Source organism: Lepisosteus oculatus, chromosome 25 (assembly GCF_040954835.1).
Source record: "Lepisosteus oculatus isolate fLepOcu1 chromosome 25, fLepOcu1.hap2, whole genome shotgun sequence".
NCBI classification, from domain to species: Eukaryota; Metazoa; Chordata; class Actinopteri; order Semionotiformes; family Lepisosteidae; genus Lepisosteus; species Lepisosteus oculatus.
The window spans coordinates 751,897-764,454 of record NC_090720.1 but is presented as its reverse complement, the minus strand read 5'-3'; the positions used below and the strand labels follow the sequence as shown (position 1 = coordinate 764,454).

Genomic DNA, 12,558 nt, shown 5'->3' with positions numbered 1-12,558 from the left:
GTCTGCCTGACTCTGTGAGATCCAAAGATATCTTGCAGCCACACCTGGTGGCCCAAGACTGCTGCACCTATCCTAAAACCGCCAGTGCAGCCAGCTGATATGGTGCACTTTTATCTGGGGTGAGGCAACAGGGAAACGCTGCACCTTTACTGGATATCAGTGTATGGGGAAAGGCTGGCTCTCCCAGATAAGGTTTATGACTGCGATAAAGTCATGGAAAAGGGAGCCGTTCTTCCGTGAGGCCGCGGGGCGGGTGTGTCGCACACAGCAGCAGCCATGGGGGTGGCAACGGAGTGGGCTGGATCACAAGCCAGACTCAGAGCCAAGTGGATACGTGGGGTTGATGTTGCAGTGTGCCTGAACCAAAGAACTCTCCAGTTCGACAGAATGGGAGAGGCTATAAAATCTAGAAACACTGCAGTACAGAGCAGCCTGAGGACCGGCTACTGTAGCACCCAGCCCTGCAGAATCAGTGCAGGTGTAGGTGGGGGAGTGGAACCTCAGCAACCTCTGAAAGTCTGGGAGTTTGCGCTGCCGGAGCAGAGGGGACAGCGTCTCACGGCAGGGTGTAGCGGCAAACGGCACCCTTCTGTCTTGAGCGAGAAAGTTGTTGTGTTGCAGTGGACAGTGGAAATGTGTGCTCTGAGCCCGTCGGAGCAGGACAGTGCTGAAAAGGCGGGGCTGGAGGGAGTCGCGAGCGAGAGCGAGAGAGAGGCCTCTCTGACAGCTGGGCCCCTGCAGGGTGAGGCAGGCCGGGGTGAAGGACCCCAGCGTGCACACAGGGCCCAGCCTGGGGCTGACTGGCTCCCCGTGCTCTGTGTCCTGACTGGGGCCCAGTGGCTCTGTGAGTGAAGGCTGCCAGCTGACAGGCTGCGGTTCAGCGGTTCCAGCTGTTTCTATTGCTCTACAGCGCTGGGGGGGGCTTGAGCCCAGGTACGAGCAGCAGGGGGACTTCAGCATTAGCAGCCCCCTGTGTGGGAGGAGGTGGGGATCATGAAGGGCTGGATTATTGACCACATAGTCAAGAAAGACAGCTGCACCCCTCTTTTGTGCTTGTGTAAGGCTGGGCTGAGGGGGAGGGAGGGTGAAGTAAGGTCCTTGTTTCCCCACTTTCCCAGCCCAGCTTTGTGCTTCAGGTGCAGACAGGAGCAAGGTGTTAGTGTTTACACCAGGAGTAGTAGGAGCGTGCAATCAGCTGCCCTCCACACTTATGCGTGAGGAAGCCCCCATGGAGCTGAAGTGACCGTGGAAACGGTCCGTGTCCCTGCCCCTGCCCAGCCCGGCCCGGCCCGCGAGTTCTGTGCGCAGGAGGACCGGCGGTGGAGACAGATCCGAGCGGAAGCTATGATCCTCCGCACGGGAGTACCCAGCTGTCCGCACGGCCGGCTCCCGCGCCGCGGTTTTGGAAGGGTTTGACTCGTTTTCACTCCTCCCTGCGAGGGATGGAGGGCTTTAACTGCGCACACCCGGGGAAGGATGTTCCGGCGCCCCCTGCTCCCTCTCCGCTCGTCGTCTCCTTCAACGGGCGCCGCCGCCACTGCGCCCGCCCGCCCCTCCGGGCGCTCGGACCGGCGGCAGGGAACCAGGGGAGGCCGAGGCCCGAGCCGGCCGGAGGGGAGTCCCTCTCTCTTCCTCCTGTTGTGCCGAGAGCAGCCGCCGCTGCAGCTGGGACAAGGTAACTTTTTAAAAAGAAAGCGCCACAGCGGTTTGGGGGTAACTTTTACTTTTTAATAGGAAGATGCCTACCGGTTTTTCACCCGTTACTTGTCGTGCTGCACAGTGGCTGTTGTCCGTCTTTTCTTGCACAATCGCAAGAAACTCTACTTACCGTCCGAGAGCGGGCTAAACCGCATTTCTTGTACCGTCCACCCGTGTCGGACTTGAACAGTGGTGCCGCAGGCCGGCAGGGTCCGGTGTTTAAGCGGGACGAATCGAGGCCCAGGGACGAATGCGAGTTTTCTTGAAAATGTATTTTACTCCCGTCTGTTGCGTGTCCAGCTGTAGCTTCTGGAGAGGCTGGCGGGGGGAACAGCAGGTTTCCGGGGAGGCGGGTCCCGCAGGGTCATCCGGAGGGCTCGGGGAGAGGGTGAGTATCCGCACTGTGAACTCTCCTGGGCCATTCGAGGTGCTTTATTGGCATGAAAGCAATACATACATTTAACCTCCAGATATTTACAATAAAGACAGTTTATTGTATTTGCTTACATATAAACAGATGGAGTATTGGAGAGACTCCCAGCAGGAGGGGGAGTTGTGGTGACTCTGGTAGGTGTGGGAAATCTGCGATTCGTAAATTTAGGGAAATATCCGAGTGCGGTCCGCGACTTACCTGGAGGGCGAGCAAACTGAGCAGGTCCGGGGGCAGCACGTTTAGCGAGCCGGAAGGGCGAGGGTGTAGCCCTCTGGTGGCGGAGGAGGGGGCAGCTGGAGGTGTCGTGTTTGTAGGGCTCCGGGCGCTGGAGTCAGGTGGGGCTAATTGGCAATTAGCGGGTGAGTGAGCAGAGACGCGTGGGCACGCGTGTCAGCAGGTGGGGGCGGGGGGTATTAGTATGTCCGGTGTGGGCGGGAGAAGCGGGTTGTGGTGGTGCCGGTTCTCACTGTGCTTTTTTTTTTTGCAGGTTTTTCTCCCTCCAGGGCTGCGGCGAGACGCGCCTCCGGGCTGGATGTCTCTCTCGGTGGCTGAGCAGGAGAGCGGGCCGGGTCGGGTCTGGGGAGCCCGTGTGACTCTTCCCCGGTAGGTGTGGAGGGTTTGGGCTCGAAGCTCTTGTGCCGAGTCTTGTTCTTGTTTGTTCCAGGGCCCGGGCCGGAGGCGCAGCGCGAGGAGACGGGCGGCAGGGCGGTCCCGCTGCTCAGGTGAGCGTGCGGGGGTTTAAACCGGCTCCTTCCCGGCAGGAGTTCCTCGTTTCGCGCTGCGTGTGCGCGGAAGAGTGTGGAACTTGATCGTGAGCAAACCTGGAGCGGCGGTTAGTCCGCGTGTGTGTAACCCCACCTCCCCCCAGGATGTCGTGCGAAGACGGAGCAGCGGCGTGGGGCCGTGACTGGAGAGGCCGGAGGATCCCTCAACCCCGAAGATTTTTTTTGGGGGGGGGGGCGCGGAAGTCGAAGGCTTGAGGAGTCTGGTCACGCGAGGGCGATGCCGTGGCGGGATTTTGCGTGGGGGTGCGCGTCTCCGCGACGGCCGTGGGTTTCGCGTTTCGGGGCAGGCGGGCGCTGGTGTTGTGGAACGTGCGTGGTGGTGGGTGTTGTCAGCGTTGTGGTCTAACTTTTTTCTTTTTGTCTTGCAGGTGTCCTGGGTGTGTGCGTGGCCTGGCAGCGGTGGTCTCCCCCCTGTGGACAAACTGTCCATGTGCCCTTTTTTTTTGCATGGGCATTTTGCCCATAGGGGGGAGGCCCTCCTGTGCATTGGCATGGGGGGGTTAATGGCTTTGTTGGGGCCAGTCTTTGAAGAACTGTTAAGTGGCTGAGTAAAATAAAAAATTGAACTTTTGACTGACTTGCATTGAGTTGTTTTATGGGAGGTGGGTGGTGAGGTCTGGGCTCAATGGTGGGAGCCTTTTAAAAGTTTTGCCAAGTTGAACATTCACCATTATCACTAATACTGGAGTGCAGAGGAGTAAGCACCCCCATCCCCTAAATACAAAAGGAACTTGGGGGTTTAAAATTCCTGGACAGGGCTGTATACACACATCCCACCTTGAGCTGGCTAAGAGTGCCAACCAGCAGAGGACACCATAAAATGGCTCCACTCACAGAAAGCAGGCTGGAGTGTTAAAATTGTTAGGTACAATGGGAGAGGAGATGATGACAACAACCAACCCCAGCTAGAAACCATCATTATTACACACCACTCTCTGAGGTAGAGAGCCAGCCTTTATGATTCACCCTCTAAAATGTTGGTAAAGTGCTTTTATTTCATTTTTACAGCATGATCAATACAGACATCCAGAAAAAAAATTGGCAACAATTGTTAATGAACATCAGCCAACTACATTTTATTTCTCTTCCTCCCAATTAAAAAAAGTGGTCTTAAACAATGCTTTCAAAACTGGAGGAGGGAATGTAAGTTTTTTCAGATTGGCACATACTGACAGGTCTATATTCAAGGCACTGGACAGTCACCATCAGGGAACAGTAGCAAAAACTGCTTCTGCCTGTTCCATGTGCAATCTACATGAATACTGTCGTCGTCACCACCACCCCCCAGGAAACAGAGCAATCCTGGTCACAGCATCTCAGGCTCCAAGACTCACTACATTCATTTGTATTTGGCAAACAGTTGCCCTCCCAGCACAAAGGGCCAGGAGTGTTGGTAATTTGGATTTTTCTCTTCCTCCCCCCATCTGCCCTGAAATCACTTCACAGGAACTCTGGTTAAAAAAGAAACCAATACCAAAGGCCAAGTGGTCAGGACCCACCTGTGACACTGGGTTGGAAGGAAGTGCTTCCACAGACAGTCCTCCTCCCCCCCCCCCCCAGCTCCCAAATCACAGAGCTCCTTCCTGTTCCCTTCGACAGACCTACCTGGCAAGGAGGACACAGAGGCTGATCCTGCTTAGCTTCACCAGTAGCCCGGTCACTCACTGAGACACCCCAGGCCAGAGTGCAGCAGCTGGACAGTTCCTCCTCAGAAAAGCAGCTCTTCCCCAGTGGTCTTTTTAAGTCCAATGTTTGCCCTCACACTCAGACTCCAAGTGCTCAGTCCTGCCACCACAGGCTCTTCCAGGGGAATTCTCCAGACTCCATATTGATCTCGAGCTGCAGATAATCCACAGAGGCCATGAAGATCCAACTGCAAGCAATTAGCATGATGAAGTTTTTAGTCCATTTCAGATAACTGCCCTCAGAGGAGCCTGGACTGGGAACACAAGCTCTCACAGAAGTCCAAGTCTTTTGGCCCTTTTTAAACCCCTAAACTGCTCTCCCCAAACTGTCCACACACAAACAGCCCACCCATGTTTAGTAAACACAGCAGAAAGATCAAGACAGGGGAAAGGAAAGCTGCCAGCAGTCTCCCCCAGTACAGTGACCCCTGCCTTCCCATACAGATGCAGGACAGCTTCTGCTGGCACGCCCTCACACATTGCTCACACGGGTGACCGCCGCCGTGGAGATCGTGGCTGCAGTGACCGTGGGCCTCTCTCGCCGGACATAGCGTGGCCGGCGGACTGCGGACACAAGGAGAAAAACACCCCCATCAGCCTTGCACCGCACTCTGATTAAAAATGAAGCCAGACACCCACTCTATAAACACTCACCCAAAGACCTCGAATCCAAACACGCTTATCCACTCTCAAATGTTTCTGATAAAGCTGAAGTTCAAGTTCAAACACTTTATTGCCATAACAACAAGCTGCAATGAATTGGGTTTGTGAGCTCAAACAACTTACGACAAACATTACAAAAAAGGAACAAAGCCAACAACAGACAGCATCTACTCGACACACTCACACCATCCTGCACAGACACCAGTACCGAGAGAACTAACAGCCTGACACATGAACAAGGAGCACACAACCCCACTCCCCTGCTTTAATGTTCACAGACAAGAGTGATGTGAAAGAGGCTCTCAGGTCAGTGGTCAGTCCAGAGCAGGCTTGACAGATCAGCGACATGAAAAGAGGAAGATCAGGAGAGGCCCAGCCCAGCTGCTGTAGGAGCAAGTGGGCAAGGTGCCAGAGGCTGGGGAGCAGCAGCAGGCCTGTTCCTCTGAGAGGTCAGGAGCCCTACTGCCATCTCTCACCACAGCCTCAGCTGTCAGTCCAAAGGGCTCCTCAGGCCCCACTCTGCCCTGGCCAGGGCAAGAAGCAGGCTGCCTGCTGCCACAGCTCCAGCACATGTGAACACACCCAGCCCCTCAGAACCACCAGACACAGATACAAGGCCAGAGGTCTCATCCTCTTACATTACCAAGCTTTACAGTTACAATCAGAGCACAAGGCCACTGAGGCCCAAATGTAATCTAGCATCTTACCTGACGATGTCGGCGTAGGAATCATGTCAGCCTGCAGAGAAGAACAACTCAGATCAGCATCACAGCTCTTTTTTACAAAACAGACAGACATTTGACACATTTCTCTGTTTTCAAAAATCTATGGAGTTTTCATACTACTGTGATCTGTTTATTTATGCACTTTGAGGTGAAGCTAGTATAATTGTGTAAAGGTCTACGCAACAGGAGTCACAAGCATGCACAAGACCCCAAACCTGACTGATTAATACAGAGTAACTTACCGTTTCACTGGGCTGCAATATTGATGCTGGAAAACAAAGATAAAAACATTCAATCTCAGACAACTGGGTCAGTCCAGCTAACTTGATCACTTGACTGCAGAAAGGAATGAGTGCAAGACTAGCTGGCACAGTCAATGCTCACAGTGTTTGGAGAAAGAGACCTGGCTGAAATCAGAGCTTCAACAACCTGAGCAAACAGCCCCTGGAGCAGAAAGGGCTGCCATCTGCTGGAGAGCACGAGAGCAGCCAGGACCCAGGTACCTTTGTTTCTCCTGTAGAAGATGCTGGGCAGCTTGTTGGTCCGTTTGAGGTAGAAGGAGGCAGCCACAGTGAGGATGAGGAAGAGGCTGATGAAGAGTGTTCCCAGCAGGAGGGAGGCAGCAACTCCTGGACCGCCTGTGACAGAACCACAAGAGCACAGTCACCGCTGCAGCCCCAAAACACGGATTATTCCCAGATTGTCAGAAGCTCCCCCAAAAGCAGGGGACGTTTTATTCTTAAGAGATCTGGTCTGATGAGCCCTACAGAACACACAGCCTGTGGATTTGGGGTTTCTGGTCGTTTCATGTGCATGGCCCTATACAGAGTCAGGACAACTGCAAGGAGAATCTTTGCTCTGTCCAGCTGTGTGTCTGCAGAGCCCTGAACACTCCTATTTCTTCATGACATGGATTTTCAAGAATGGCTTTGGGATTGCTAAAATTGAAGTGTTCAGAGCATGGCCTCTCTCTCAGGAACACAGCCCCATCAGGAAGGGAGCCACTCGATCACTTCCCAGCTCCTTGTGCTCCTGTACTTGGCTGTTTTTTCCCCTCTCAACAGGCCTTTTAATGGTGCCCAGCAAGTAACCAGTGATTTCCTTCCACTCATAACCACCCCTTGGAATTTGAAATAGACAGCAGCCAGTGCCAAATGAGCACAGATTCTATACAATGAGACTGCACTGAAAGTGCAGACAGCTACAAAACACTTATTCCGAATACATATCCCCTATCTTGTGCTCTCACAATACAACAGGAATGCCGCAACACTCCTTGATTAATATTTAAAGGACATTACCTGTGCAGATGAACAGCAGACTTTTAAGGGGGTGTCCTTACCAATTTTGGGCCGTACAGGAGCTACGGTGCTTGTATTTGTCAACCACACAGTGGCATTGGGATCATCTGAGGGAAAAGAAAAGGACATCTTTATTGAAATAAGGCTCCATCTGAAAGTGCTATAACCCACTGCAGTGATCACCTGGAGCACCCACAGCTTATCAGCACAATCCCAGCACAGGAAATCAAACATCCATCCATCCATTTTCTAACCACTTCTTGCATTCAGGATCACAGGAGAGTCAGAGCCGAGGCCAGCAAGCCTTGGCCATGAGGCAGGGTACACCCTGGACGGGACACCAGTCCATTGCAGGGCACAGACACAAACATGCACACACTCACCCCAGAGCTAGTTTTCCTAGAATCCCTATAACCCACCAGCATGTTTTTGGACTGTAAGAAGAAGTGAACACAGGTAGAACATGCAAACTCCACACAGACAACTTCGAGGGCCCAGAGCTGAGAGGCGGCAATGCTAAACACTGTGCCACCCATCTTGCATGTACACGCGAGAGGAACAGACTCTGCAGAATAAACAAGGGGGACTCACAGCTTTCCTTCACACAAGCCTGCTGGAAACTGAGGGAAGTCTCAGCCTCCGCGAGACACGAAGAAGAGTCCTTCCAGATACACTGGATCTGCACTCCATGTCACACACTGAGCACCGCGAGACTGGACCAGGCTGGAGAGCAGAGAAACGTGTAGCACTCACCACTACTGCACTCCGTGAGATTATACTGTGTCCTGTTCACCATCGTCCACGGGACACACACATATGTGGAGTTCTCCATGGTAAGCAGACAGCAACCTGGGGAGAACACAGTCAGGTCATTACTGTCAGGGGCTCCAGAGTGCTACTCGTGAACACAATTACTGTTGACTACATGTGTAGCACAGAGCCGTAAAACACAAGCAGTGTCTGTGCCGAGCGATTATACAGAGCTCCACTAGAGCATTAGTCCACCACTAGCAGCAGATACAGTGCTAACACACTCCAGCAGCGATTCCACTAAATGTCTACAGAGATATAGGACCACTCAGTCAAGAGCAGCTGCCACAGCCATTTAGAAACTTCCTGATGTGGGTTTTAATCTGCCAGCCAGTGCCTTTTAACCCTTGAGACTGTTTGAACTGACACACTATCCAGGTCTGCTGTTGCCTTAAGCATTGCACCTGAGGCAAACACACCCGAACTCACACCTCTTGCAAGGTCACCAAAATCACCCCACCTTCACAGTGCAGTCGGGGTGAGGCCTGGTCTGCTACTACTTGCATATGCTGTTATGTTACCACTGCATTGAATGAGACGGGCAGCTCCTACACAATCAGGTGTGAAGCACGGGCTTCAGAGCAACAGACAAATATTAATTTCATGCTGTAAAGAAAAGCCTTCTTCAGAGCTGCCTTCTCCTTCACACCTGAAGAAGGCAACTCTGCCAAAACATCGCATTTCCTTACCTCTCGGCATGGAATGAAGCTTTCACATTGTGTTGCAATGCATTCTTTTGAGTAAGGTGCAAGACAATGAAGCTTATTCAAGTTGAAGCATACCTGGATCACAATGCGCGTTAATTAAGCACGTCCCATTCATTTCCAGTGCATCTCTGCAGCAGTCACTCTGCCCTGGCAGGACACTCTGAAACAGCAGCACACAAACCAGAAAAAATAAGACCTTTTGACAAAAAGGAAAATAAGTTACTCCCATCAACTTTTTTTAAATGGTACTCCTATAAAGCACTGGTTTCACAAAACCCAACCATCACTCATCTTGGACTAATCAAGGTTAATTTCAGAAAATTCTGACATGGGTCTGTGAAACCAGTCCTGAAAGTGCTACAATACTCAAAGAGCTTTCTGGATCAAGCACAGAGGAGCTCATTCCTAAGCACATCAGTCTCTCATGGATCAAAACAAAAACGTGCTCAACAAACAAACAACTTTCCAAAGACAGCAGACGAATGGAATGTCAGGAAATGCCACAGTCGAAGGCAGACTGTGCTGATGCAACTCAGGGGAAAAAACACACAAATAACTTCAAACAATCAGGTAACAACCCCACCAGCTGTGCTGCAGGACTCCTTAGTGCAGAAGAAACCCATCCCTCTGCAGAGAAGAGCACTCGATTTACATAAACACCCAGATCAAATATTCTACAGGCCTGCACTAGGAAACTTAAGAGCTGCAAATTTTTTTGTTTTGGAAAGCAAAACCTTGATTTAGAGACACATTTACCGTGTGTTTATTTGAACGAGTCCATCTATCAGCAGAAAACCACTACTTCCAGGTCAACACCACGCCAACCCGAGCCAGTCCCAGAACCCCAGGGCGCAGAGCAGGACAGAATCCCTGCCCTGGGCGCACAATTGCAGTTACTTTTCTGGCCCAGGCGCTCGTCTAGGGGGACTGCCATTCGCACCCGTTTCCACAGCTGGGGGTCCCACTGGAGCAGTTCAGGGGAAGAGCCGCGCTCAGGGGTACGACAGCAGCATCACAGCTGGGATTCGAACCCACAGCCTTCGGGATAGGGGCCCATCGAGTGTGTCCCTGTGTTCCCGTGGCGCAGGCCTGGCCAGAGCCGCCCCTCTCGGGTGAGCAGCCGGAGGTGTGTCACGTGGGGGAAAACGACTGCGATTTCGAACCGCTGACTGCCGCAGGGCCGGCACCGAACACCGCTGACCTTATCCGACTCCGCTCGGGATCCAGAATCTCAACTCTGAGCCACAGGCTCCACCAGAAAACCGTTACCCTGCTTCTCGTGACTGCAACCCCCTGAAACCACACGAGACAAGCCGGGCTCCCACAAGCCCAAGCAACAAACAGGACATGCTGAAGCCATCAAGAAAGGACTTGCAGTCAAACATGTCATTAAAAACAATCATAATTATGGTCAGGCCTCTGGACAGCACACTTATACCAAAATATAAACTACTTCATTTCCCAGGCAGAGTTTAGCCTGCTGCTCGGGGGAGATATTAAGAGATTAACCACAATGATTGCAGCTATTATTAATAATACTGCAATTTTAAAAAAGAACATAGTTCTCACTCCTAACACTCCATGATTAGACACCGTTGATAAGGACACGAAGACCAGAGAAAGACATGAGTTTATTCAGTGAAGTGCAAGGCCCTGCTCAGTGTCTGGGACCCCAAGAGAAGAACTCGCTTGCGACAGTGCTGCTGTCTGCAGGGCCATGGGCTTGACCAGCACAGCAGGGAACCTCCAGAGCTCCAGGCGGGCTCTATTTATAAAGGTGCTCCCCTCAGGGGCAGGGGAATCCACAGGGATTAACTGCGTCACCACAGGACATCTGAAACCTGCCAGTGTGCTGCCCCGAGGAGCACAGTGAGCAGTTTGATCATGCAAGACAGCAAGTCCTCAAACTGGGCCTGACCGCTGCTCCCAGGACACCGACCAGGCACAACCAAACCCAGCTTCACACAGAGGAAACACCGTACACCTGTGAGGTGTACCCGGCGGCACACGGACCCTAACGCAGTACTGCCAAGGCACAGTAACCAGGTGCGACAGTCATAGAGCACCCTCTGCTGACACTGCGAAGTAACTGCAGGTAAATCAGTGCAACCACTGACTCCCATGTGGGTCACACCCACCAACCAGTAGGAGAGGCTGCCAACAGGAGGCCGTCAGTTCAGCTGGCTCTCCTGCACACTTTCATCCCAGAGTCTCATCCAGCCACATCAGGGGTGGAGAGAGGGCCCTGTGGCTGGAAGGCTGCTGGTTCAAATCCTACTCCACTGGGCCCCTGAGCAAGGCCCTTCACCCCAACTGCTCCAGGGGCGCTGTACATGGCTGACCCTGCGCTCTGACCCCCAGCTGCTCTCTCTACCTGTCTGTGTGTCTCATGGAGAGCAAGCTGGGGTCTGCAAAAAGACAGATTCCTAATGCAAGAAATTGTTTATGGCCGATAAAGTGATCCCTTATCTGATAGAAACCAGGCTACTAGCTGCAGCTTCAGGGCTAAGTAACTTGTTCCACACTCCCACCACCCTCTGTGTAAAGAGGCGCTTGCCCGTGGTTTCTCCGTGTCCAACATGTTCCAGCTACCTCGCAGGCCTGCGCTGCGTGGGCCGATCTGCCGGGCGCGGACACGCAGGGAGCGGCACCTGACCGGGGAAAGAGGCGCCGAGGTGTCGCGAAAACAGAAAACAGAAAGAAGTCGAAAGCCGGAGTCTGGGAACACCGCCGCAGACACCGCGGGGACCCGTACCGGGAATTCACTCCGGCAACCCGCTGCCTCAACAAAGACACAGCAGCGCCAGCGTCCCGCACGACGATTCCCACGGGCAGGGATCGGCACAGCTCGTCACCCTCCCGGGTTTCACGGGCGGGCCGGGCTCTTACCGGGGCTCCGGGACCGGGACCGCCGAGCAGCAGCGCGGCTCCGGCGAGGACAGCGGCGCACAGCAGAGACATCGCCCTGGAGAGCAAGCACACACAAGCCGAGGAGTCAGGCTCGCCGCACGCGGGACAGGCGCCACGCGTGGTCGTGTGCGAGACGCCACGGCGGCTTGTTTGTTTGTAGTGTTACAGTCCCGCCATCACACACCGCACGGCTCGACTTTCCTCCTCAGTCTGCACAGACGGGACCTGCGCGACACGCTAACCGCTGCAGGAAATCACAAACACGGAGGCGCTGGCGACGCCAGCATCTGTCCGCCTGTTCTTCCCCGACTAAACCCCGAGTGCTCACCGCTGCCGTGCGAGGGGTCCCCTCGGATTAAGCGCACAAAACAATCAGATGACACTCATTTCCTGGCTCTGTGCTGAAGACGCTCAGCCCGGCGCGGGGAGCGCTTGCAGCTGCTCGGCGGGCGGGCCGGCGCGCACGGGCGAGCGGCCGCCAGCAGGCGCGGCCCCGCGCAGCCGCGGCTCCTCACCTGAGCCGGAGGACGCGCCGCCCAGGCACGGAGCGCTCGCTCCCGCGGCTCGCGCAGAAAATGGCAGTTCCTGCTCGGTCGCTAGGATACGTCGAGCCGCGCGTGAGGCCGGAGCGGCCCCGCCCCCTTCCTCCGTTTGCAAGAACTCCTCGCCTTTGCGCCGCGCTGCTCATCACAGAGTTATTCCTGCTGACAGGAGAAGAAAAGAAACACGTTTCGGCCGTGGAGCCTTCTTCGGGTGTGACACCCTCCTTTGACACCCGAGGAGGGCCCCACAGACGAAACCTTGCGTGTCTTTTCTTCTCGCCAGCAGGAATAAACCTTTC

The 12,558-nt window shown here is 53.9% G+C and overlaps 1 protein-coding gene and 1 long non-coding RNA gene across 6 annotated transcripts in view; one reads left to right on the top strand and one right to left on the bottom strand.

The window, feature by feature from the left end:
- Window positions 1-1,266: 1,266 nt before the first annotated feature.
- Window positions 1,267-3,493, top strand: LOC138225094 (uncharacterized). The gene is made up of 2 exons (XR_011183664.1): window positions 1,267-2,086; window positions 2,619-3,493. It is a non-coding gene; the product is annotated as an uncharacterized lncRNA (long non-coding RNA).
- Window positions 3,494-4,706: 1,213 nt separating this feature from the next.
- c25h1orf159 (chromosome 25 C1orf159 homolog) overlaps window positions 4,707-12,558 on the bottom strand; it is a 99,339-nt gene continuing 91,487 nt past the window's right edge. The window contains exons 1-9 of one of the 5 annotated variants that reach the window (XM_069183972.1): window positions 12,233-12,430; window positions 11,697-11,772; window positions 8,883-8,967; window positions 8,044-8,139; window positions 7,332-7,397; window positions 6,493-6,627; window positions 6,232-6,257; window positions 5,972-6,002; window positions 4,707-5,165 (exon numbers count right to left, since the gene is read on the bottom strand). In XM_069183972.1, coding sequence (XP_069040073.1) covers window positions 5,074-5,165; window positions 5,972-6,002; window positions 6,232-6,257; window positions 6,493-6,627; window positions 7,332-7,397; window positions 8,044-8,139; window positions 8,883-8,967; window positions 11,697-11,772; window positions 12,233-12,405 — 780 coding nt within the window. In that variant the 5' untranslated portion in view covers window positions 12,406-12,430 and the 3' untranslated portion in view covers window positions 4,707-5,073. The other 4 variants (XM_069183975.1, XM_069183977.1, XM_069183973.1 and 1 more) reach the window with 4 other exon arrangements.